Raw genomic sequence first — 21,448 nt, 5'->3', positions numbered from 1 at the left:
TGTTATAAAAACAACAAATCAATAGTTAAAGATAATTAAATATATAAAATATTAAATTTATTAAGTTAAAATGCATAAGCACATGTCATATATACATCAAAAATTGAATTATATAACATTTAATTGTATTTTTAACTTTCATTATATTTACTGTAAAAAATTAAATAGGGATGCAATGAAATGATAAAATATTTACGTTAGGTTAGGATAACTTTAAAGTAAAATATAACGTGTATATATTATGCTCATAAAACTGGGCTCATTATTATTAATAATTGTAATTACGAATCAGAAATCTAAATTTCTTTTTGTCAGCTAAGCAATATAAAATATAATTAATTAAAAATTCCATTTTATCATTTTCACTGTCTACTGGCAAATTGTAACAGTTATGTGATTAAGTAACTAAACGGTGATCAAAAAATATTCTAAAATAACTGAAATAATTTAAAAAATATTTCAAACTTATTCCTGCATTTTAAAATCATCTTTAAGATAACTAATAAATACGACTAACAATAATTATGCATAATACGTATAATTTATTATTTGCCTTTTATAATTAATTTACATGGTTTATTCCCAAAAATGTACAATAAAACACCATGAGTAATACCTAAATAAGAAATATAACATACAACTCAAGTTCAAGTGAATATTATTTCATAGATAATAAAATTTGCTTAAATAAAAATAATTAAATAAATATACAAGTACATAATAATTAAAAACATCATATCATAATTAGTAGATGTTCTAAGAAATGAAAAAAAAAATAAACTAAAATTGTATAAGTTTAAAATTAATTAAAATTTATTATGGTTATGATAATAATCAACTTTAAAATATTCTATATTATCATAAATAAAAATAAAGGGAAATTTTTATTTTATGAGATATTAATATGTAACCTATATAGTTTTTATAAGTATATACTATATACAATAAGAGTTACTCTGTATGTTACATTTCATACGAAACATAAAAATAAAAAGTCTATAGTTTATATTAAAAACGAAATATAGTCAAGAAGTTAATACAACTTTCGACCTCTCGCCAGTTATGTATATCTACCTAATCTTGAAATCGATACGGTGTAATACCATATAACATTTACATATTGTATAATCCAATTTAATAATACAAATATTCTAAGAACTAATGTCATACTTAATTCTGGTTATTCAAAAACCAAGAGCCTTTTAAATCCACTTTTCGCACTTTAAAATGTCAAAATACACGAAAAAAAAATTAAACTTCATTTAATTCTATTTTTAATTTATAAAATATTTCATATATTTTTTATTTATATTTTTTTTACTGCTCATGCATTATGGCAACCTACTTTAATCATTTGACTGCAAATGGCTATTATATGTGTTCACGTCATCAAGATTGTTTGTAGATGTTGTCACACAGCCGGAAAGGAGTAATTGCCACTTAAAACTCACTAAGATTATGACGATAACATCACATATATATAGTGACTGAACCACCCTTCCACCATTCAAATATTTAACACCAAGACTCTCATCAAACTCTCAAGTTGTACGTTATTATTAAAACAAATACTCCCAAACCTAATTATACCTTAAACTCGTGATAAAGTTTCAAGGATTTTGTCTAATCGAAGCATTTGTATCAAAGTGTTCGTTAAAACCCGATCAATATACTACTTCAGCACCAACGTCGACTGCGATTTTACAATGCATGTATATTGTTGAATGTGTATAACAGTTATATGTTTTTATTAATTTAAATACACGAAACACGTAATATTTATTACAAGTTACGACCAATATACATTTCTTTCTGATCTCGAAGTCTAAACACATGCTTATAGATTTTTAATAACATTTTACTATCACAATTTTAATGTTGGAGTGTTTTTGAAAAGAAATTTAATGGCTGTTTCGTGCATAATTACTTATAAAGGTTACGTGCATTTACAATAGTAGAGTGTAGCTAAGCATTAAAAAATTCCAATGTAAAAGTGAAGGAGAAACCCTACATGTATAATGCACAGTTTCAGATAGAAACCTGTCATTACTTCAAGATTAAACGTTTCGTTGCGTACAATGAAAGCCACTCGACTTGGATGAGGGCCATTAGCAAGAAATGGATATTGAATGAATTCAAAGGTCACCTTTTAATGGTAAATGAACACCCATGGAACACAAGTTTAAAGGTATTGTAAAGTAAAAACAAATTTGCATGGACAAGTATTTTAGAATGTTTCAAATATATAATATTATTGTCTATATTATATACCTACTCTAGGTCTTTAGTGCATCATAGAACTATTGAAATTGTGATTTAATTTTTAATTTCAATGATTTTCAATAATTTTTTTTTTCATTTAAAATGTAATCTTATATTCCTATATGCAACTATACTTCATAAGTATATTTCTTAAAACTCCATAACATTTAACACTAAATTATAAATGTCGTGCCTAGTCTGATATACAATTATTAAGAATAAATGTTTTAACTTAAATAGTTAAATATGTTAAAAAATAGTCAACATCTTTGTTAATATAAAACGTGCAACTGATATCAAAATATAATACATATTTACCTATAATTGCGTAATTGCATCACAATTATACAAATTAAATTAATTTTATGAATTTATTATAAGATATTTATTACCAACATAATATACATAAAAGTTTATAACATCAAAATTGTCATATCATCCCTACGTCCTACATTTTATTTGTTAGCGTAAAATATTAATGTTGAGGTGAATAACATTCCAAATGAAAAATCTATGATTACATATATTATTAATGAGGTACACATTTAAATATTAAAATACACGAGTTAAATTGAAATGTATAAATGTATAAATTTATATTATATATATATATATATATATATATATATATGTATATAGCATGGCACCATATCTGTCAATAATTACTTTAATATCTTACTTAAAAAATATTAATAAAATGAATTGCTTGAACACATAAAACAATAATATAATATAACATTTTTTTCACATGAACACAATGCTTAATCACTCAAGAGTGCTACATTGTTATATACTTTTAACTTTATTAATTATCTAACGGTTTGAATTTTTTTTTAACAACTACTATTTCATTATTCGAGGGATACAAATTAAAGTATAAGTATAACCTCCCTCTATAGTTTACACAGGTAAAGTTAAGCAAAAGTTAAAAGTTTTAGATTCTGTAACCACAACACTATAATAAATGCCATCAACGTAGTGTAGGATTTCAATTTTAGACAGTCGCCACAGTAATTAAACTGTAATTTTACAAAATAAAATCCTAAAATTCAATTTCAATGAAGTATTAAATATACCTAAAAACTATTGATATTGCAAACATTTTTTTATTTAAACGTCTAACATTTTAAGATAAAAACTTAACCTAATCTAACATTTGATACAAATAAAATAGTGTTTTGATTACTGGACTTTAAAAAAGTTTTACGTAATATAACTTATTAGCGATGTTCATGCTTCATAGGTTAAATTTTAAAACGACTTTTGTTATTTTATTATAATTAATAATATTTTAAACATAGATCATACATGCAAATCCAATCATTATTATTCATTTCAAAGGTAAATATTCCATAAGAACAATCAAATCTAAGTTTTTAAGATCAATAAAGAATAAAACCCTAATCATTTATCCATACAATTATTATGAAATTAACATATTATAAAACTCTTTACAAAATTATATAAATAAGACCGTTAAAATATTTCATCGCACCATACGCCTTTATTAGAGCCTAGAAGTGTAAAAATCAGAAAGTGAAAAAGATTTTATATTCTGCTCTATTTTATTTATACAATAAATAGCTATTATTTGTATAACTTAATTACTGCTGCTGCCATCGATTTTCATAACGTGACATAAAATAATGAGATCCTGCTTTAATATGTATATTTCATATTATATTATATATATATATATACTTAGTTTATTAAATCGTCCAATGTAAAATAAAACAACGATTTATTTAAATAAACTATAAAAAATTATAAAGCATAATATTATGGTTGGTTTTTTTTAACACTTTAAGATGAAACTTGCTAAAATGTTTTGTTTGATATCAATATAATAATTTACGTCTGTATAATTGTTTTATATTTCATACTAGCATGGGTACCCATAGGTATTATAATGTATAGTTACTTTCTGATAAAAGCTTTTGTAATTCATAACTTTTGATATTTATAGGAGCTAAATTGAGTTTATAATAATAATAACACATTTCGTGTAAATTATATTTTAAAAATAGATTTTTCTCAAAAAAAAATATAAAAATAAACTAACATAACACTATGATTATACATTTAAATTATTTAAAGTATATTTACTCTGAAATATTATATTACTGTTTGTTACATTTCTAATAATACTTATAGAATTTATCGATAAGTTTCTGAGAATTTATAAAAACATAACACAGTGTATATTATATTTTTATTAGATTATTTATTATGGATGAAATACCTACACATAATTTAACAATTGATGTAAAACTAGGTAGTTGATGTAACTAAGATGTTCAAAAATGTTTACATCGGTGTATATCAAATGAATCGCAAAATTATTTTAAGAGTTTTTTATAGTAGGAATTCACAATTGATAGAGTATTTTGAAAAAGTTTTTGAAAGTATTCGTATTTTCAAAATTATTTAAATTACTTTCTTTTGAAGTATATTTAAAAATGTGTACATGTAAAATGTATATTTCGCAATAAAATAGCCTTTAAAAGTACTTTTATAACACCAAAAATCGTTATTCTATACAATATATATATCGTATTATCAATATTATATATTACAAATATATATTACGCCTATAAGCTAATTTAAGACTCAGATACCTACCTAAAAGATCTTAACCCCATAATTTCATGTAAAAACACATTTTAATAAATTATTTGTGTATATACTATAGTATTTAGGTATTATTAAATCGTAATAAATCGTTTTTGGATTAAAAATCACTTACGGATGACGAATAGTTTATCCAAAGTTCACGACGACGAATTTCGATAACGCTTGAAAAATACACCCTCAATATTTCTCGTCAAAATACACATTTATATATATATAGTTAATTTTACTGTAACCGACAATTTCCGATAACCCGTAAACGTCTAACACGATGTCAAAACAAAAAAATATACCCAAGTCCGGACCGATGTGGTCAGCATTCAAGAATCGGCTATCAGAAATATCACTGTGAAACGCTTAAACGGTTTAACGACAAATGAAACGGAACACTCGAAATATTATATCATTATCATTGACGTTGTGATATCCGTGCAATGTTAGAGGTTCGACGGACTACAATATTTGCGTCGGGCGGTAGACGATCGGAACGCGAAACGAACGACACGCGACCGCACACAAGACTGAAATCGGTCCACGAAACTATATCGGCGGCGGCCCGACGTGACGCCTTCAACCCCGCACGAAAAATTCCGACAGTGGTGCCAGGCGGCTACCCCAAAAACTATTATTCGTGGCACACACACACACACACACACACACACGTAGATATTAAATATATATACGCGTGTACATAACATAAATATACATATATATATTATTATTATAGTATATAGATTATGAGCTTACAGCTGTGTGTGTGTGTGTGCAGGCGCGAAAATGACTAAAAAAAAAAAAAAAAATTAATGGAAAAAAAGAGTATCCGCGCACCAATGTCAACACCTGTACTCGTAAAGTACGCTGAAAAAAGTGTATTATTATTATTATTACGATATTATGTTGTATAATATTATATATTATATTGTATTTATATTATTATTTTATCTAATTTTTTTCGAGCCTTCTAACTATATACGTTATTACACACCGCGGGCCATCTCCGCTGCGCGGCGCGTACCGGTACCTGTTCTCGAGCGCTAAAAGTTATACCGGCGCTGTCGGCGTGTTCCTTTTTATGTAAAAATAATTTTTTTTTTTTTTTTTATGGTTAATTCGTTTTTTTCTTTTCCTTTAAAAGCCTCTCGCCACGTACTTTACAATGAAATGTGTGTATATGCAGTCGACGTACGTCTTATGTAAAATAGGTTGTTTTATATACATTATATAGGTACATCACATTATTGTGTTATGGTCCTAATAAATAACGCTAAAACTTTTTTTAATAAACGATAAATGCATTTTTAAGTTTTTTCAAAATTTACATTATAATACAATATGTTTTTCATATGTATTATTATTATTATATACATACATAGTATAAGCTAAACTATATAACTATAGGTACTATAGGTTTAGTGGTACACGCTGTACTACTCAAAACACAACAATTAATTACTAAAACAACTTTTTTTAACGTAACTTATTTTATCTATAAAATTCTTCTTAATAATATATACTATAAACATCGTTTAATGTATTTATTATTTAACTATTATTATATTATTACCTTGAAATTTTCAAACTTACTATTTTCATAGATTTTATTTTATAAAATCAATTATAATATTGATTAAATTATACCATTATTTTAAATAAAAAATTAAACGATACAATATGCACTTACTCATAATAAGTTTAAAAATCCAAACGATCTTAGTAGACATTTACTAATTTCATACCACTTCAGCTTAATTGAAATTTCCGATGATTTGGTTAAAAGTTTTTATTCGTTATATATATATACTCTATATAAAGTATCTAATTGACTATTAATTAAATTATGATATTTTAAAATTTCTTAAAGTAATATCACTTATAATTTTAGTTTCTCTTAAATTCACTTAATTAATACTACAATTATTAAATAAAATTTAATCACTTGATGAATTTTACGTAAAAAATGTTGGAATATATTTTTTTATGTTCAAAAATAATAATAATATAGGTAAATAATAAAAACAAAATACATTTAATTATTAATATTCTTAATTTTATTACAATTTTCAAAAGTTTGTGAACGTTCAATAATTGTTCGTACTAAAAATATTAACACCAAAGTTATAAAAATATATGTACCTTTACTTATTTAATTTAGTATAATTTTTGGCTTTGAAATTTTAGAATGTTCCAATAATGTTTTTAAGAATTTTAAATATATATATATATATATCTTTTTTTATGATATTCGTAAAGTAGATAAGTATACGAAACTACTTCTCAGCTGTATGTCTCCATCATTGATCTTCGAACAACTAGAATAAAATGAAGAAATAATATATGTAAATTTTCAATTTACATATTATATTATATATTCTATAATAATAATCGAAAATCGCACGTACCATTTATGACCGTGTTCGCAATCGTTCTTCTATAAACTCAATATAATATTTAAGAACAAAACAATAACATGAAAACAATTAACGGCTTACTTAAAAGTATCGCAATCAATTATGTATATTGTCAATCGCACGCAAAGATGCAGGGACACGAATCTCGCTTAGCGTACTATTACAACGACCACGGTACAAAAAGTTTTCTTCCAGAAATCTGCAACAGCTAAACGACAGAAATACAAAATTGTAATATACATAATTTGTTTCAATAGAACCATATTCATCACATATTACATCGTCGTTATAATAATATAGTGGTAGTCGACTATAGGTATAAATAATGAACAATAATATTTTAAAAATAATATGGAAAAAACGTTCGTCTTCGATCAAATGACTTTTGTTGAAGTCATATCAAAAACAACATGAAATCGTTTTTAAAATTTACAAAATTGATTTTAAGATATCTTAAAAATTGCTAAAAATAAAGTAATATTATATTGTATAAAATATATTTATTTATGTGTACTAGTACCAAATTAAATACGTCGACAAAATACCAACACTATATTTATATAAAACATAAGCAATATACTTATATATATAAAAAATAAAATTACGTACAATTTTATTACATATTCACAGAAAAAAATGTTAATAAAGTTCTATGATAACGTTTAATGACCACTACTATATTAATTATGTAATATATTTCTCCCCACTTCCTCATAATCGTCACACAACCAAAAACCGGTATCTTAGTCGTCTCCGCGACGTGCATACGTTATACGCATTACGCATTATGATGCAGTGTTTGACAACGCGTCTTGCCGACAGCTGACTGTAATATCCTATAATACAAATACTATAATACAAACAGACTTTTGAAATGCTTTTGTAGTTATTTTTTTCTTAATAGTGTTTTTTTTTTCAATACTACATAACCGACTCGAATACGGTCAAACTGTGTAATGAATATATCATAATATAACTTTATACGACATAAAACCGTCACGAATCATCGCTCCGTAGTGGAAACACAAATAAACAATACCTACATGTTTTTCAGTACTATGTAATATCAGTGAGTCTAGGGTACTTATTTAATTGCAGTAATTTTATATAATATTTAATTATATTTCAATAATTATTGCATAATATATCGGTACTATATTGCTGTAGTATAGTATACCCATATATTGTAAATATATAGGTATATATATATATATATATATATTATACATCAATTTTGTGTATTTGCTTCTGGGAATGAGTCGTTTGTTAAACATCATTAATATGATATTATTTTATATAATATGAAATAATAATATTTTTGTTTTATAATATTAGTAATATTTATTCAAAAAAACTATAATATCATCAATATTTTATGTGGTACATATACAAGGTGGTAGATATATAAAATAATTCTCAACTGAGTAGTGGATGTAGTCCTATAAATATAACTATATATAAATTATATGCAAGTCATATTCTTAGGACTTGGCTTGTGGTACGTCATCGCGTGTCACAATAACGTGTATTTAAGTATTAAGTAAGTACTTCACGTATAGTCGTATAGGTATAGGTATGTGAATAATATATTATAAAATGTCAACTGTAGCGCTGCATACAATATTAGGATCCTAAAAATATCTTTGAACGTTGAATGGGTATAATATATACTTAATTTAGTGAGAATAAAGTCATGAATATAACAAACGAATTATTATGCGAATAGAATTCATATATTTTTAAGAATTTTAATTATGTAATTATAATACTACCTACATAATATTATTATGTAGTATGTATCACACGCATCCAACTTAGTATATTATATTGTAATATTGTGTAATATATTTTAATTTTTAATATTTGTAATAGATAATCATAGTTAATAACTAGGTAACCATACGGATTATTGTAGTTAAAATATTCTGTTAAATGTATAATTTCGGATTATTTGACTAGAAATTACATATATAAATATTAATAATACCATGTCATAAATGTAAATAATAATATGTATTTACTACCTATTTACTAGTATTTTCTTTTTGGGTTATTAAATTACAAGGTATTTGTAATTTATATATTTTTTTATTTTACTGGCCTAATAATACTTTATTATATTTATGCCACACTGTAATGAAATATGTATCAACATATTTTTTTCCGATTTTGTAAGTTTTAAGTTGTCTTAAATTTAATTTTGTACATCATAGCTATTGGCTATTCACTTATTTTCGATATTTTTTTCAAACCTATTAACCTTGAACATGCATTATGTAAATACATTTAAAAATTAGTTTATAAATTTAAATACGCTATACCATAAATTTTGTATAGAAATACATTAGTAGCGCTATCTGTCCAGTGAAATAAAATTTAAGAAATACATAACTTTTTCAAAACAAATAAATATGAAATGAGATTTTATTAACTGATAATCTCAAAAATTACTGGACCTATTTCAATGAAAGTTGTATTAAAATAGAAATATATATACCTTAAACCTATATAATTAATATTGAAATCTAGGTGTGTTTTTAGCATATTTTATCAGCCACTATAATAGGTTGCTGTTATGGTGGCATACACATGAATTTCGTTTTGGCTAACGAGAATCGAAGTTTTCTAATAAAATAATATTTAATTATCATTATTTGTTATTCAAATTTTTATCAAAATATAATATCCATATGTTCATAACTCATAAACTCTACTGATTTTAATGTGCAGATTAATACACCCAAATTGTGCAATGGAACGAGATTGAGAGAACCTATACTATTTTTTAATAGAAACTCCAAAATCGAAATTTTTACTGTCTCTGCCAATCGCCAGTAGTACAATTATTTTTTTTACAAGAACACCTATAATCATAAATGAGTGTCCGATACATATGACCATACGAGTTATAAGAAACTTATATGTTTATGCATCTGATAAAACATAACTAATAATACTCGTATTGTTTATAATGAAATATTAGAAAGTAAATACATATAAATGTTTAATAATTAAAAAAACATAAAGCCCAATACAGATAAAACTACGTAAAAAATGTTTAAAATATTTACATTTTTACTCAAACTACTATTATTTATAGCAAGCATTTTTCAATTTGATACAAATGAATTAAGGTATATTATTATTTATATGATGAGAATAAGTATGTATTTTTCCTTTAAAACTATAATCTCACAATAAACAACCTTATTAATGATCAGTCTATCATGATGATATTTTTTCTATTGACACGGTCAACGCTACAATTAAATAATTTTAACCGACTGCTTATTGTTACGAACAATTTTCAATATGTTTAACCTTAAAAACAAAAGAGCTGTATTTATTTAGTTTACTATAGAAATACTAATCAATATTTTATATATTTGAGCTTACAAACTTGCAGAATTTACACTTTTTGGAAACAAATTTAACACATTTATCTATAGCGCAACCACATTCCAGAGTAAAAAGTTTTAAAAGTGTCTTGGTGTGTTCACGTAACACGTTTGTCGAAATTCATTACCAGTGGGCATCATTCGGCGAATAGACAAACTTGGGAAAATGCTTTACCCTAAGAAGTTTGTAAAAAGCAGCAAATCTTTATCTATTGAATAATCATTATGGTGAAAATCGGTGAAAAATATTTATTAAATAGTGGATGAATATATTAATTACACATACATTATTATATGTATAAAATTTATAATTTGTGATAAATTGTCAAATTTGGTAATATTTTTCACTTCTTACCGAAATCATAAATAATACTCCTGTTTTTCACAGTCTATACAATCTATAAGTACCAATCACCACTCTTCTTTATTAATTATGTATCTATAGAGTTTGAATATTATTCACTATTATACGCAATGTTCATTATTGGATACATTAGATATATATTCTATAATATTTATTTATAAATATATGCTCAAACTCTCATAAAAAAAATTATTTAAAACATTTAAATTTAAATTTTACTGTTTATCTTTCTCGCCTTTTATATTTATGGTCGAGTATCAAAAATAAAATGTACAAACATTTTAATTATTGTTTTCATTTTACACAAAAAAAAGTCTACTATAAGTAGCATAATATAACAAATCCCTAACGCTAGGTAATCTATTTATTATTTAAATATTTTATAATTTAATTTAATAAATTTCAATTTAATATGTTATTTATACCTTTATGATTTATAAAGGTAATTAATTTAAGCTCAAAATTTGTAAATAATATAATAAATAATAAATAAATAAATTATATATTATACGAGTATCGGAGTATGTAATATATAATTTAGTGAATGTATAAGTATTGCATTTATGATTACTGATTAATTTATCATTTTTAGCATACATGTTCTAAATTGATATTTTACATCAATAATAACAAATAATTAACATTAACACAAATCAGAAATATTATAGCGTAGTATGGGTAATATCAATTTTCTCATGCTGAACCGACAGGCTGCTGTTAGTACTTTAAAATTATCTTATTATTAAACCTACACTGACATAATGAGGTATGCAATATCAAATAATGCAATGTCTGCAACTATTCAAATCCAAAACTACATGATAAATATACAATATAGTATATACCAGCGATGGCTCGAAAAGGTATATTTAAATTTCAAACGAAATAATATCTTCATTTCTTGGCATGTGAGAACCCCAAATAATTATTTAAACATCTACATAGCAAAATAGTTATTAACAGTACATTAAATTGAGCATAGAAATCAATATAACAGTTGTAAATAACTGTTGTAACCTTGTAGGATTTTAGTAATATTAGTCATCTGTTGTATTTGTAGCTGAATTTCATAAATCAAATACTCCTTATCTTAATAGGAGTACCTCCACATTAACATGTAAAATGGGTCATTCTAAAAGCTAATTTTATTTTATAATAATATCTAATTTAGATTACAATATTGATATATTTATAATTATGTAAAAGAGGCGAGATTATTTTAAATTAAATTATCAAGTATTTAATTACTAGTCGTCACCAACACTACATATAATATAAAAACCATAAATTACAAATATTGAAACTAAATACTATAGTTAAAAATACACATAATAATAATTATTAATAATTTTTTTTTCATACTATATAGAATATTATATTTTCAAATTATCATTAAATTTGAATTTGAATTTTGGAAGGATGAATTTAATTAAATTGGGTGAATACTAAATTATTTTATATTTTATTTTTGTTAAACAATTTCAAATACTATATATTTTATTCTAAAATAATCATTTTTTTTTCTGTAATTTTTGTAATTATTTAGAAATTTTTAAATCTAAATTCTAAAAAAAAATACATTTCTTTACAAGAATAAATCATTTTAAGAACACATTTTGTGAAAACACCATTAAACCATTAATATGTGTTATTACTTATTGAATTATTAGTTATTTAGAAATTATTATTAAATTAAATCTAAGAGAAAAAAAATAAAACTATTAACAATTAATTGAATTAAACGATTGATAAATAATAATTATCTTCAACAGGGGAGTAATTTCACATTTTTTCATGGGATGCAAAACCAATATTGAAAATCTGAAGTAATACCAATCACTCGCATAGTCGAGTTATCCCATGAATTTTTTTCAATACACTTTTTGTGTAAATGTAGATCATTTCATAGAAATTATACTATAAAACAAATAACAATAATTTTGTTCATGGGATGCATTTGTACACTCTTGCATCCCACATATGACGCCACTGATCTTCAATCAGTTAAAATACAATTTTTAATAATTAAATTATACTTAAAGTCGACATGCTAAACTTAACTATGAAATAAATTATATTTTACTCAGTCCTAGTCTTGGTTTTTAAGAGCATTCATTATATACTATAATTTTGAAAAAAAATATTTATATTATCAGTTTATATGGATATTATACATAATTATTATAAAAGGTCGTTCAATGTCTAGAGTCCATATATCAGTATTTGATAGTACCCTACACATTGTGATTTATTTTTTATAGATAAGTTCTTTTTGAAAAATGTAATGTCAATACTCAATATTGATTTTATAAGAAAATATTATTTGGCCATATGCATTAACCTGACACGCTTATGGACGTAAAATTAATTGTTTCACTTCCATTATATTATAGCAATAAGTCAATATTACTAGTGCCGCAGTACTATGTCATTGTGTTAATGTTATACACAACAGCAATTATTTATCACATGTTGTTTAGACGTATATTGTATACATCGTTTTATAATTATAATTATAATAATAATAATGATAATTTTAATTATCAACACGTTGAAATTGATTGGCCACGACAATATTATTACCTATAATTGTCGGAAATGTTTAATGTTTATGCATTATTGTAAACACGGTATGACGTACAAAACAAGCAACTATGTTTAGTTCAGCAAGATTATAATTTTTGAAGTATGACCACATAAAAATGACAAAATTTATAATTATTTTCATGATACATCGTATGAATACTCTAAGAACATGTATGATTGTCGATTGTATCATATTTAACTATACATAATTTGTATTATTCACACATGAGACATTTAATTGTAAACAGTATTATTTTAATTATTGAAATTGCCTATGTTTTTTTTTTCACAGATAAAAATTAACTATTTGTGTACAATATTACTATAAACGTAATCCATATGTATACTTATAGTAAATCAATACGATTCAATTGGCATTTACCACACAAATCCGCGTAAATAAATGGACTTATTATTGTTTAGGCGAGATGAGTGGCCTCAAATTAACGACACATGCGATCGCTCAAAATATAACGATTAAAAAGATGATGGAAATGTGATTCATTTCAATTAATTTTCTTATCTACAACGAACACGTCAAAACAATAATAATATATAATACACACTGTACACGTATATCATATTATATTCATCATCACCGCCACCGCCACCGTCACCGAACCATAACGTTGTTTAATGCGAACACGTTTTTGATAAAAAAAAATTTTCAACGCTCTTACGACCAGTGATTAATGCGAGATCGAGAGCATAGTACTAAAGCATCACAACAACAACAATAACAAAAACCACTATACAACATCACCGCTATCAGACATCGGAATAACAGTTCAGTCGAACCGCCGACACGCACTCGACCGGTCTCGTACGTACACGCATGATATCCACACGCGGTCGAATTGCACGTTTAACCAACGACATATCGTTTTATTCGCACGACAATTGTCGGACACGCGTAACGTATAACGACAACAGCGACGGTAAACACGGTACGGTCACCGTACCAAGACACTCGCGGTATAGCCCCGATGGCCATGTCGTTCGTCCGCGGTATGGCGGCCCGCGTGTCCGTAGAGCCCGTGCTGATGTTCTACTTCGTCGCGATGGTGTTCTCGGTTTGCCTGAGCACCAACCTGCTGCTGTACAAAGCGTGCGATCCGACGGGCGCGATGGCCGGCCGGGTTGGCTCCAAGTGCTCGGACGAGGCGACGGCGCAGCACGTGGTGGCTCCGATCAACGGCTGGAAGGCGCTCGTCCAACAACTGGTGCCCATCGCTCTGGCCATGGCCGCGGGCACGTGGAGCGACAGGCACGGCCGCCGCCGGCCGCTGATCGTGCTGCCGATCGCCGGCCAGATATTGGCGGACGCGCTGTCGCTGTACTGCACCGTCGTGTGGTCGGTGTCGCCGGCGCTGACGGCCACCGTGCAGGCGGCCGCTCTGTCGCTGACCGGCGGACCGCCGATGCTGTTCAACGGCATCAACTCGTACGTGGCGGACACGACCACGGACGAGTGGCGGACGGTAAAGTACGGTATGGTCGGCGGCACGATCGCCGTGGGCGGCATACTGGGAATGATCGTCTACGGGTTCATAGTGGTCAACGTGGGTTTCGCCGTCGCGTATATGGTGTCCATCGCCCTAGGGGTGACCGCGCTCGCTCTCACGTTTGTGTTCATCGACGACGAGGCCGCCCGCCATAGGGCAAAAGAAGCCGGTGACCAGGTGCCGTTGTACCAGGACGTCGTCCGGGCGGTCAACCCGTTTTGCGTGCTCCGCAACTGTTACCGTGTGTTGACCAAGCATCGTTTTGGCCACGGCAAGTTGATCCTATGCCTAGTCGTGTTCGTATGCGCGCCACTCACGTGCGTACCGCTTGAGGGTAAGTCAAAAGCCATTTAACGTACAAGAATACACGATTATAATTGTTTACCTTCATATAGTTGATTAAAATTATTTCTATTCACCAAAATTTGAACTTTTTTTCTCTTTTAAGCACAATTTTAAAGAATTTAATAAATACTAGAGTAGACTATATAATACAAGCCTATACACGTATCTTGTAGGTTAGGTTAAATAACAGCTTTTTATACGTATATCGATATTTTTACTATATATATTCTATCCCAAAATTAAGAACCAACTTCACAATCGAAAAATTTAAAGTTCCATTAAATATGTACTTTGAATCTTTGAAATAATATTTTCTAATAACTTTTAAATTAATGTGTACAATTGGCAATGTACATGGTAACTTATTTAAATTATTGACGTGATCCAAACATATGGTAGTACAATTGTCCCACAAGACTTATTACTCATTTTTTTCGTATTTTTTTAGCTTTTTTACCAAAAACAGAAATTAAAACATACATAAATCTAAAAAGATATATAAAAAGGTGTATGTAAATGTATAAAATGTATATTCAACAATTTTAAATAACACAAAATAGCCAAAATATTTTAAAAATTAAAAACATATATAGATTCTAGATTGATAATAATATAAATAATTTAAAGAAATTTAAGACTCTATAAAACTGTTCATTTTTAATCAAAAAACAAAATAGGTACCTATATCAATTTATCAAAAAATAGTTATGCATTTAAACTCCTGTTTTTTTAATAATTTATTTTGTATTTCTCCCGATTACTTTGAAAACTATTAGACATCTTTACTTTTGACTACGCACACTACCAATTATATTCAATTTTTAATTTTTAAAAATTTAATCATTTTTCGATGTTCCAAAAAGTGTTGATTGAAATAAAAATATAATAGAAATAAAAAATATTATACTATATTGAAAAATCGATACATTTATCACTCAAATCCAAAGGAATGATAAATCTATTATAAACATTGGTAAGAATGTCATATTATAATGATATATTTCAATTTTAAATAAACAATATAATTCATATTACATTTAATTTGCTATATAGTAATGTATTCAATATATATTAATAGGTTTAAAAAAAAAATGAGTGAATATTTATGAATCCCTACTAATAAGTTATATAACACAGAATATTTTATCAGAATATATTATAAAGTGCTACTACACATATAGAACAGTGTATTATATCTTTGATTTCATCATCAATTTTCTGGGTACCCTAATGCTATACTATTAATTCATCGTATATTATGTATATGCTTACACTTAATAATAATAAATAATTAATTTGATATCCATATACATCAACGTATAAAATAAGTATTTGATTACTTTCATAATGACTAAAATTATGTGCAAGTAATCTATAGAAAAAAAATACGAAGGCAATTTATTATTATAAATGTATATGAATTGTACATGCGTGAATAAAAAATATTTAGATGAATCATAAAAATAAATTCAACATAATAAAAATGGGTAGGTATATCGTTTAAGTTAAGGTTGTTTTAAAAGAATGTACTTATAGTTTTACAAGGTACATAGAATTTTCAATCAAAAATTTGTTACATAAAACTTATGTCATTTATTCACTTGTTGTCCATATTATAGATAGAAAGGTATATATCTACAAAGTTCATTAATTATAAATCAATAAAAATATTGTGTATAAAAATATAAATTGTATTAATAAATAAATATTTTAATAACATCGCTATTAAATTCCATTGATTTTAATTAGGTTTAGGTTTAAAGTCTATGGATAACCTATAGGTAAAGAACTTTTCATTTTGAAACAGTGATAGCCGTTAGGTAATTAAATCAATAATATAGTATTATAGTACCATACGTCCGTAAAATTCCATCTAATATTATATGAGGAACCATGTTGCTATTTCTTTTATTGATAGAATGCTAACCAATATTTTCGAGTATAAATTGACTTATATAACTTTAATAAATACGAAAAGGTATACGACTTATTTTTTTTGTCATACAAACTATTGTTATATATTACGAGTATTTGTATTAAAAATGATTTTAAAATTGTCGACATTTAAAAAGTAGTATAAATTGTAATATTTGTCAATCTTTTTGATCACAATATACTCGTATAATTGCTCGGTGGTTTATTATAAAAAATGAAAAATCATTTAAAATTATTAATAGATATAAAACATTTTATAAAATACAAGAGCTTTTATATTGTGACAAATATGATATGACAATGTAAGTCATAAGAATTAGGTATCATCGTTGTTATTTAATCGTGTATAAAAACTTTATTGTATAAAAAATATATATTGTCATATCAATCTAATAAGATTTTTCTCTTTTCTTCTTCTTTAAATGAATTTCTTATTATACAAAATCAATAAATAATTGATATTGGATTGATAATTGAAAATGTATGTTGTAATACACATTAAGAATCAAACATATTTAGTATTAATGTGTTGAATTTTTAATTAAAATACAAAAATGAATAAGAATATACGCAACAAGCATTATATTATTTTGTTCATCATTATACTTGATTACTTGGTTATTCAAAATTTGTTGAAATACTTTTTATTCGGAAATGTAAGTGCCTTTTGTCAATAAATTTAACAATACAAATCAATTTTATTTTTAGGAGAAATGTCAGTATTATATCTATATTTGAGATATAAATTCCAATGGAATGAAGTAAACTTCAGTATTTTCAGTGCTTACCAACTGTCTATTGTATTAATAGGTAAGATTGAGTTAAAAAAATAATATCTACACAATTAAAAACTCTAATTCTAATAATTACCATATAATAATAAAAATATATTATTCAGTAAAAATCAATTTCCAAGGGCAAATAAACAAAGACAACTTTAAATTGTATTATTAAAATAATTAATTTAAATTTATTGTTCTTTTATTTATTTAATACCTACTTTACAGATAATAATTATTTACAAAAATTAAAAAGTTTGTTTAATTATTATTTGTAATTCGTTTATTATTTTAATTTTTTTTTTTTAATTACACTATTATTATCATTATTTTTTTTAAAACATATATTGTTTTTCTAGGCACATTGTTTGCATTAGGTATTTTAAGCTACAAGTTTAAAATGAACGATGCGTTAATTGGTACGATTGCTTCTGTATTTGATCTATTAGCTGCAGTCGCTTTCTTTTTAGTTTCCAAATCATGGCAACTGTATTTAGGTAATTGTTACCGCAATAATGTAATTACTATTTCAGAATAATAAAATATTATTATTACATTTTACAGTGCCGCCATTAGAACTTTTTCGAGGTGCAGCTTTGGCTTTAACTAGTTCTATAGCTTCAAAATGCGTTGGATCTGACGAATTGGGTGATTATAAGAACTTATTAAAATAACTATGTACATGTTTAGGGTTTTCAGTATTTCGATCTTAATACCTTTTTTGATTTTTACGTTATGTCAGGTTCTATGAATGCAGTGAAACTATTAACGGAAAGTACAATGAAAAGTGGATTTCTACCATTATACAATTTTATATACAACCATACATTTGAATCTATGCCCAGTGCATTTTTTTTAATCAGTATTGTTCTAACAACTCCACTTATATTCGTTTTTTAGTAAGTATATGGTTTAATCTGTAAAATAATTTTTTATTTCAAAGATATGAAATAATTTGTATCTACGATAGAATATAATATAATATATAGGTACGAGTATATTATAACCTAAATATAGGTACCTTCTATTAAAGTCATGATGTCTCTATTTGCAAAATCTACTGTTAAAAAATTATTTGATGGGTTAATATATTATTGGTGTACTTTTTCAGTTTGATATATTACTTTAACGAAAATCAAAAATCGAATACTGTTAAAAGCATCGACGGTCAAAATAAAAAACAAGACACCGAAGTCAACGACCGTAACGTAATTAGTTACCATATTTAGTAGGATAATATTTCACAATGGTCAATGACAATACGTTTGTAAGATTTAAGATGTATAAATGTACATTTATATTTGTATTTTCAATATTTTAATACATTATAATAATAATGTTATCTGAAGACTGCAGTTATAGCTAATTGTTCGTGTATACACTACGACTATTACAAGTACTATTAAAATAGATGCATAACGCATTTTATAATAAGCAATGTTATAAAGACTTTAAGAATAGTCCTGTACATAATATAATAATCAACTTAAAATAAAATAGACCATTTGTATTAAAATAATTGCATTGAAACGAGTGTAACATATATTCCTTACTAATCATTGCATCACTTCTCGAGACTAGTATTGATTGAGATTTAAAATTTAAATGTATAAACTATAGAGTTTAAATAAAATTTACAGATCCTAATGACTTGTATAGCTGTATCAAAATACTTATTAACTATTAACCTATTGGCTATAAACTATAATATTATACATGGCTATATAGCGCATTAATTTACAAATACTATGGTGCTTCGTGTAAGAGACTATGTAAAATAATTGTGTAATAGTAACCTGTTTTTGTTTATTGTATAACAGTAGTTAACTAAGATAAATTTTAAAAACTAGTACCTAAGTGGTTAAATTGGTAAGAATAAAAAAGACAACAATAAATCGAATGGAAAACTACATTATTCCAAAACAGATGACCAAATTGCGTGAGTGATTTGATAAGCCATACTGTAGTTTTGTAAATAGATCTGTGGCGGTATGATAGGATATTCCACGAGGCCATTGGTTTTTCGTGATTAAATTTACATTTTACAATTTAAGTGGGTTGTATTTTACCTACTAGTGTTGCTCTTATTTATTTATTTATTGTTTTTATTCTTTATTTTTTCTCTTTATTCTTAGATATAAACTCATAAATAATAATAAAAGGAATAGGCTTTAGCACATTAATGTATCTAACCTACTTATTATGGTATATCATTCGTATTCGCCGACCATCAATAGAATACTACCCTAATCTCATAAACTCTTAATAACTGAATATAGTACGTAATATCTTCAGGCTATAAATCTACAATATGTACTAAATTTGGTTACTCAATAAACGACATAAACAATTATTGAGATATTCCATACTTGTTATATCTTGTATAGGTATATACAGTTGGTTAACAAAAAAAAAAAAGGAAATATATTGTTACAACAAACGTTATGTTGTTTTATTTAAAATGTGCGCACGTGTTTAAAAAAAAATGTTGGTTAAAATATTATAAAACTCAACTTTTTTAAATCATTCTAATTTTTATATTTGTATTTTATTAGAAATAATACAATATTCAATTTATATCAATTTAGGTAGTTTGAAAACTAAAAACTATCAGTAAAACAACTTCACAAAGATCTAAATGTATACCTTACATGATACAATTTTAGCATTAATTAATTTAATGTAACCGAATAGTAATAAAAAATAAAATAGCCTTTTTACTGAGATAAAATTGCTAGTTATTTATCTATTCTTTATCTAAATGATTAAATTAACTATAACCATAGACCTTAATACTGTACTAAGGTTATGATTGAAATGTGTCTTTTATTTTCATAAAGATAATATTATTATTAATACAATTCTGTGAGTGAACGATAATATTTAGACAAAGCAAAACATCTTTTTATATTATAATAAAAATATATGGTACAGTGTTATCTAACGGCTAATAAACTTGGGTTCTTCGTGGTTTCGTTATACATGTTTAAAAGACAGCGACAGATAGAGCTGCCGTTATTACCTCAACAGAAATCGTCACTAGTACTATTGGCACAACACAGTCTACATAATCCGACAAAAATCACATCATAATAATAAAATGGTATTATAAATAAATAAAAAATTATTTTGTTCAATGCATTCCAAAGGAAAAAAAAACAATTAAATATTATAATAAATAATTTATTGTATTAAAACATTATATTTATTATTTGATATTTCTTATAAAGTATTC

The 21,448-nt window shown here is 25.8% G+C and overlaps 2 protein-coding genes across 6 annotated transcripts in view; one reads left to right on the top strand and one right to left on the bottom strand.

Moving 5' to 3' along the window:
• The window catches only part of LOC113554176, a 98,604-nt gene extending 93,051 nt beyond the window's left edge, over positions 1–5,553 (bottom strand). For all 3 annotated transcript variants that reach the window (XR_003405237.1, XR_003405238.1, XM_026957906.1), the window contains exon 1: positions 5,009–5,553. The gene's annotated coding sequence lies outside the window, so the exon portion shown is untranslated. The remainder of the gene's footprint in view (positions 1–5,008) is intronic.
• On the top strand, positions 1,677–19,860 carry LOC113554132 (hippocampus abundant transcript 1 protein-like). 3 transcript variants are annotated; one of them, XM_026957843.1, is made up of 7 exons: positions 1,677–2,188; positions 13,942–15,488; positions 18,143–18,244; positions 18,573–18,710; positions 18,778–18,861; positions 18,956–19,112; positions 19,325–19,860. In XM_026957843.1, exons 2-7 carry the CDS (start codon positions 14,636–14,638, stop codon positions 19,440–19,442), a joined length of 1,452 nt encoding a protein of 483 aa, XP_026813644.1. In that variant the 5' UTR covers positions 1,677–2,188; positions 13,942–14,635; the 3' UTR covers positions 19,443–19,860. The 3 variants fall into 3 exon arrangements, with proteins under 3 accessions (XP_026813644.1, XP_026813654.1, XP_026813662.1); XM_026957853.1 differs by lacking the exon at positions 1,677–2,188 and adding an exon at positions 8,089–8,370; XM_026957861.1 differs by lacking the exon at positions 1,677–2,188 and adding an exon at positions 8,089–8,381.
• Positions 19,861–21,448: the final 1,588 nt, after the last annotated feature.

Source organism: Rhopalosiphum maidis, chromosome 1 (genome assembly GCF_003676215.2).
Source record: "Rhopalosiphum maidis isolate BTI-1 chromosome 1, ASM367621v3, whole genome shotgun sequence".
NCBI lineage: Eukaryota > Metazoa > Arthropoda > Insecta > Hemiptera > Aphididae > Rhopalosiphum > Rhopalosiphum maidis.
Note: the sequence above shows the minus strand (reverse complement) of the source record. Positions and strands in the feature narration are given on the sequence as shown.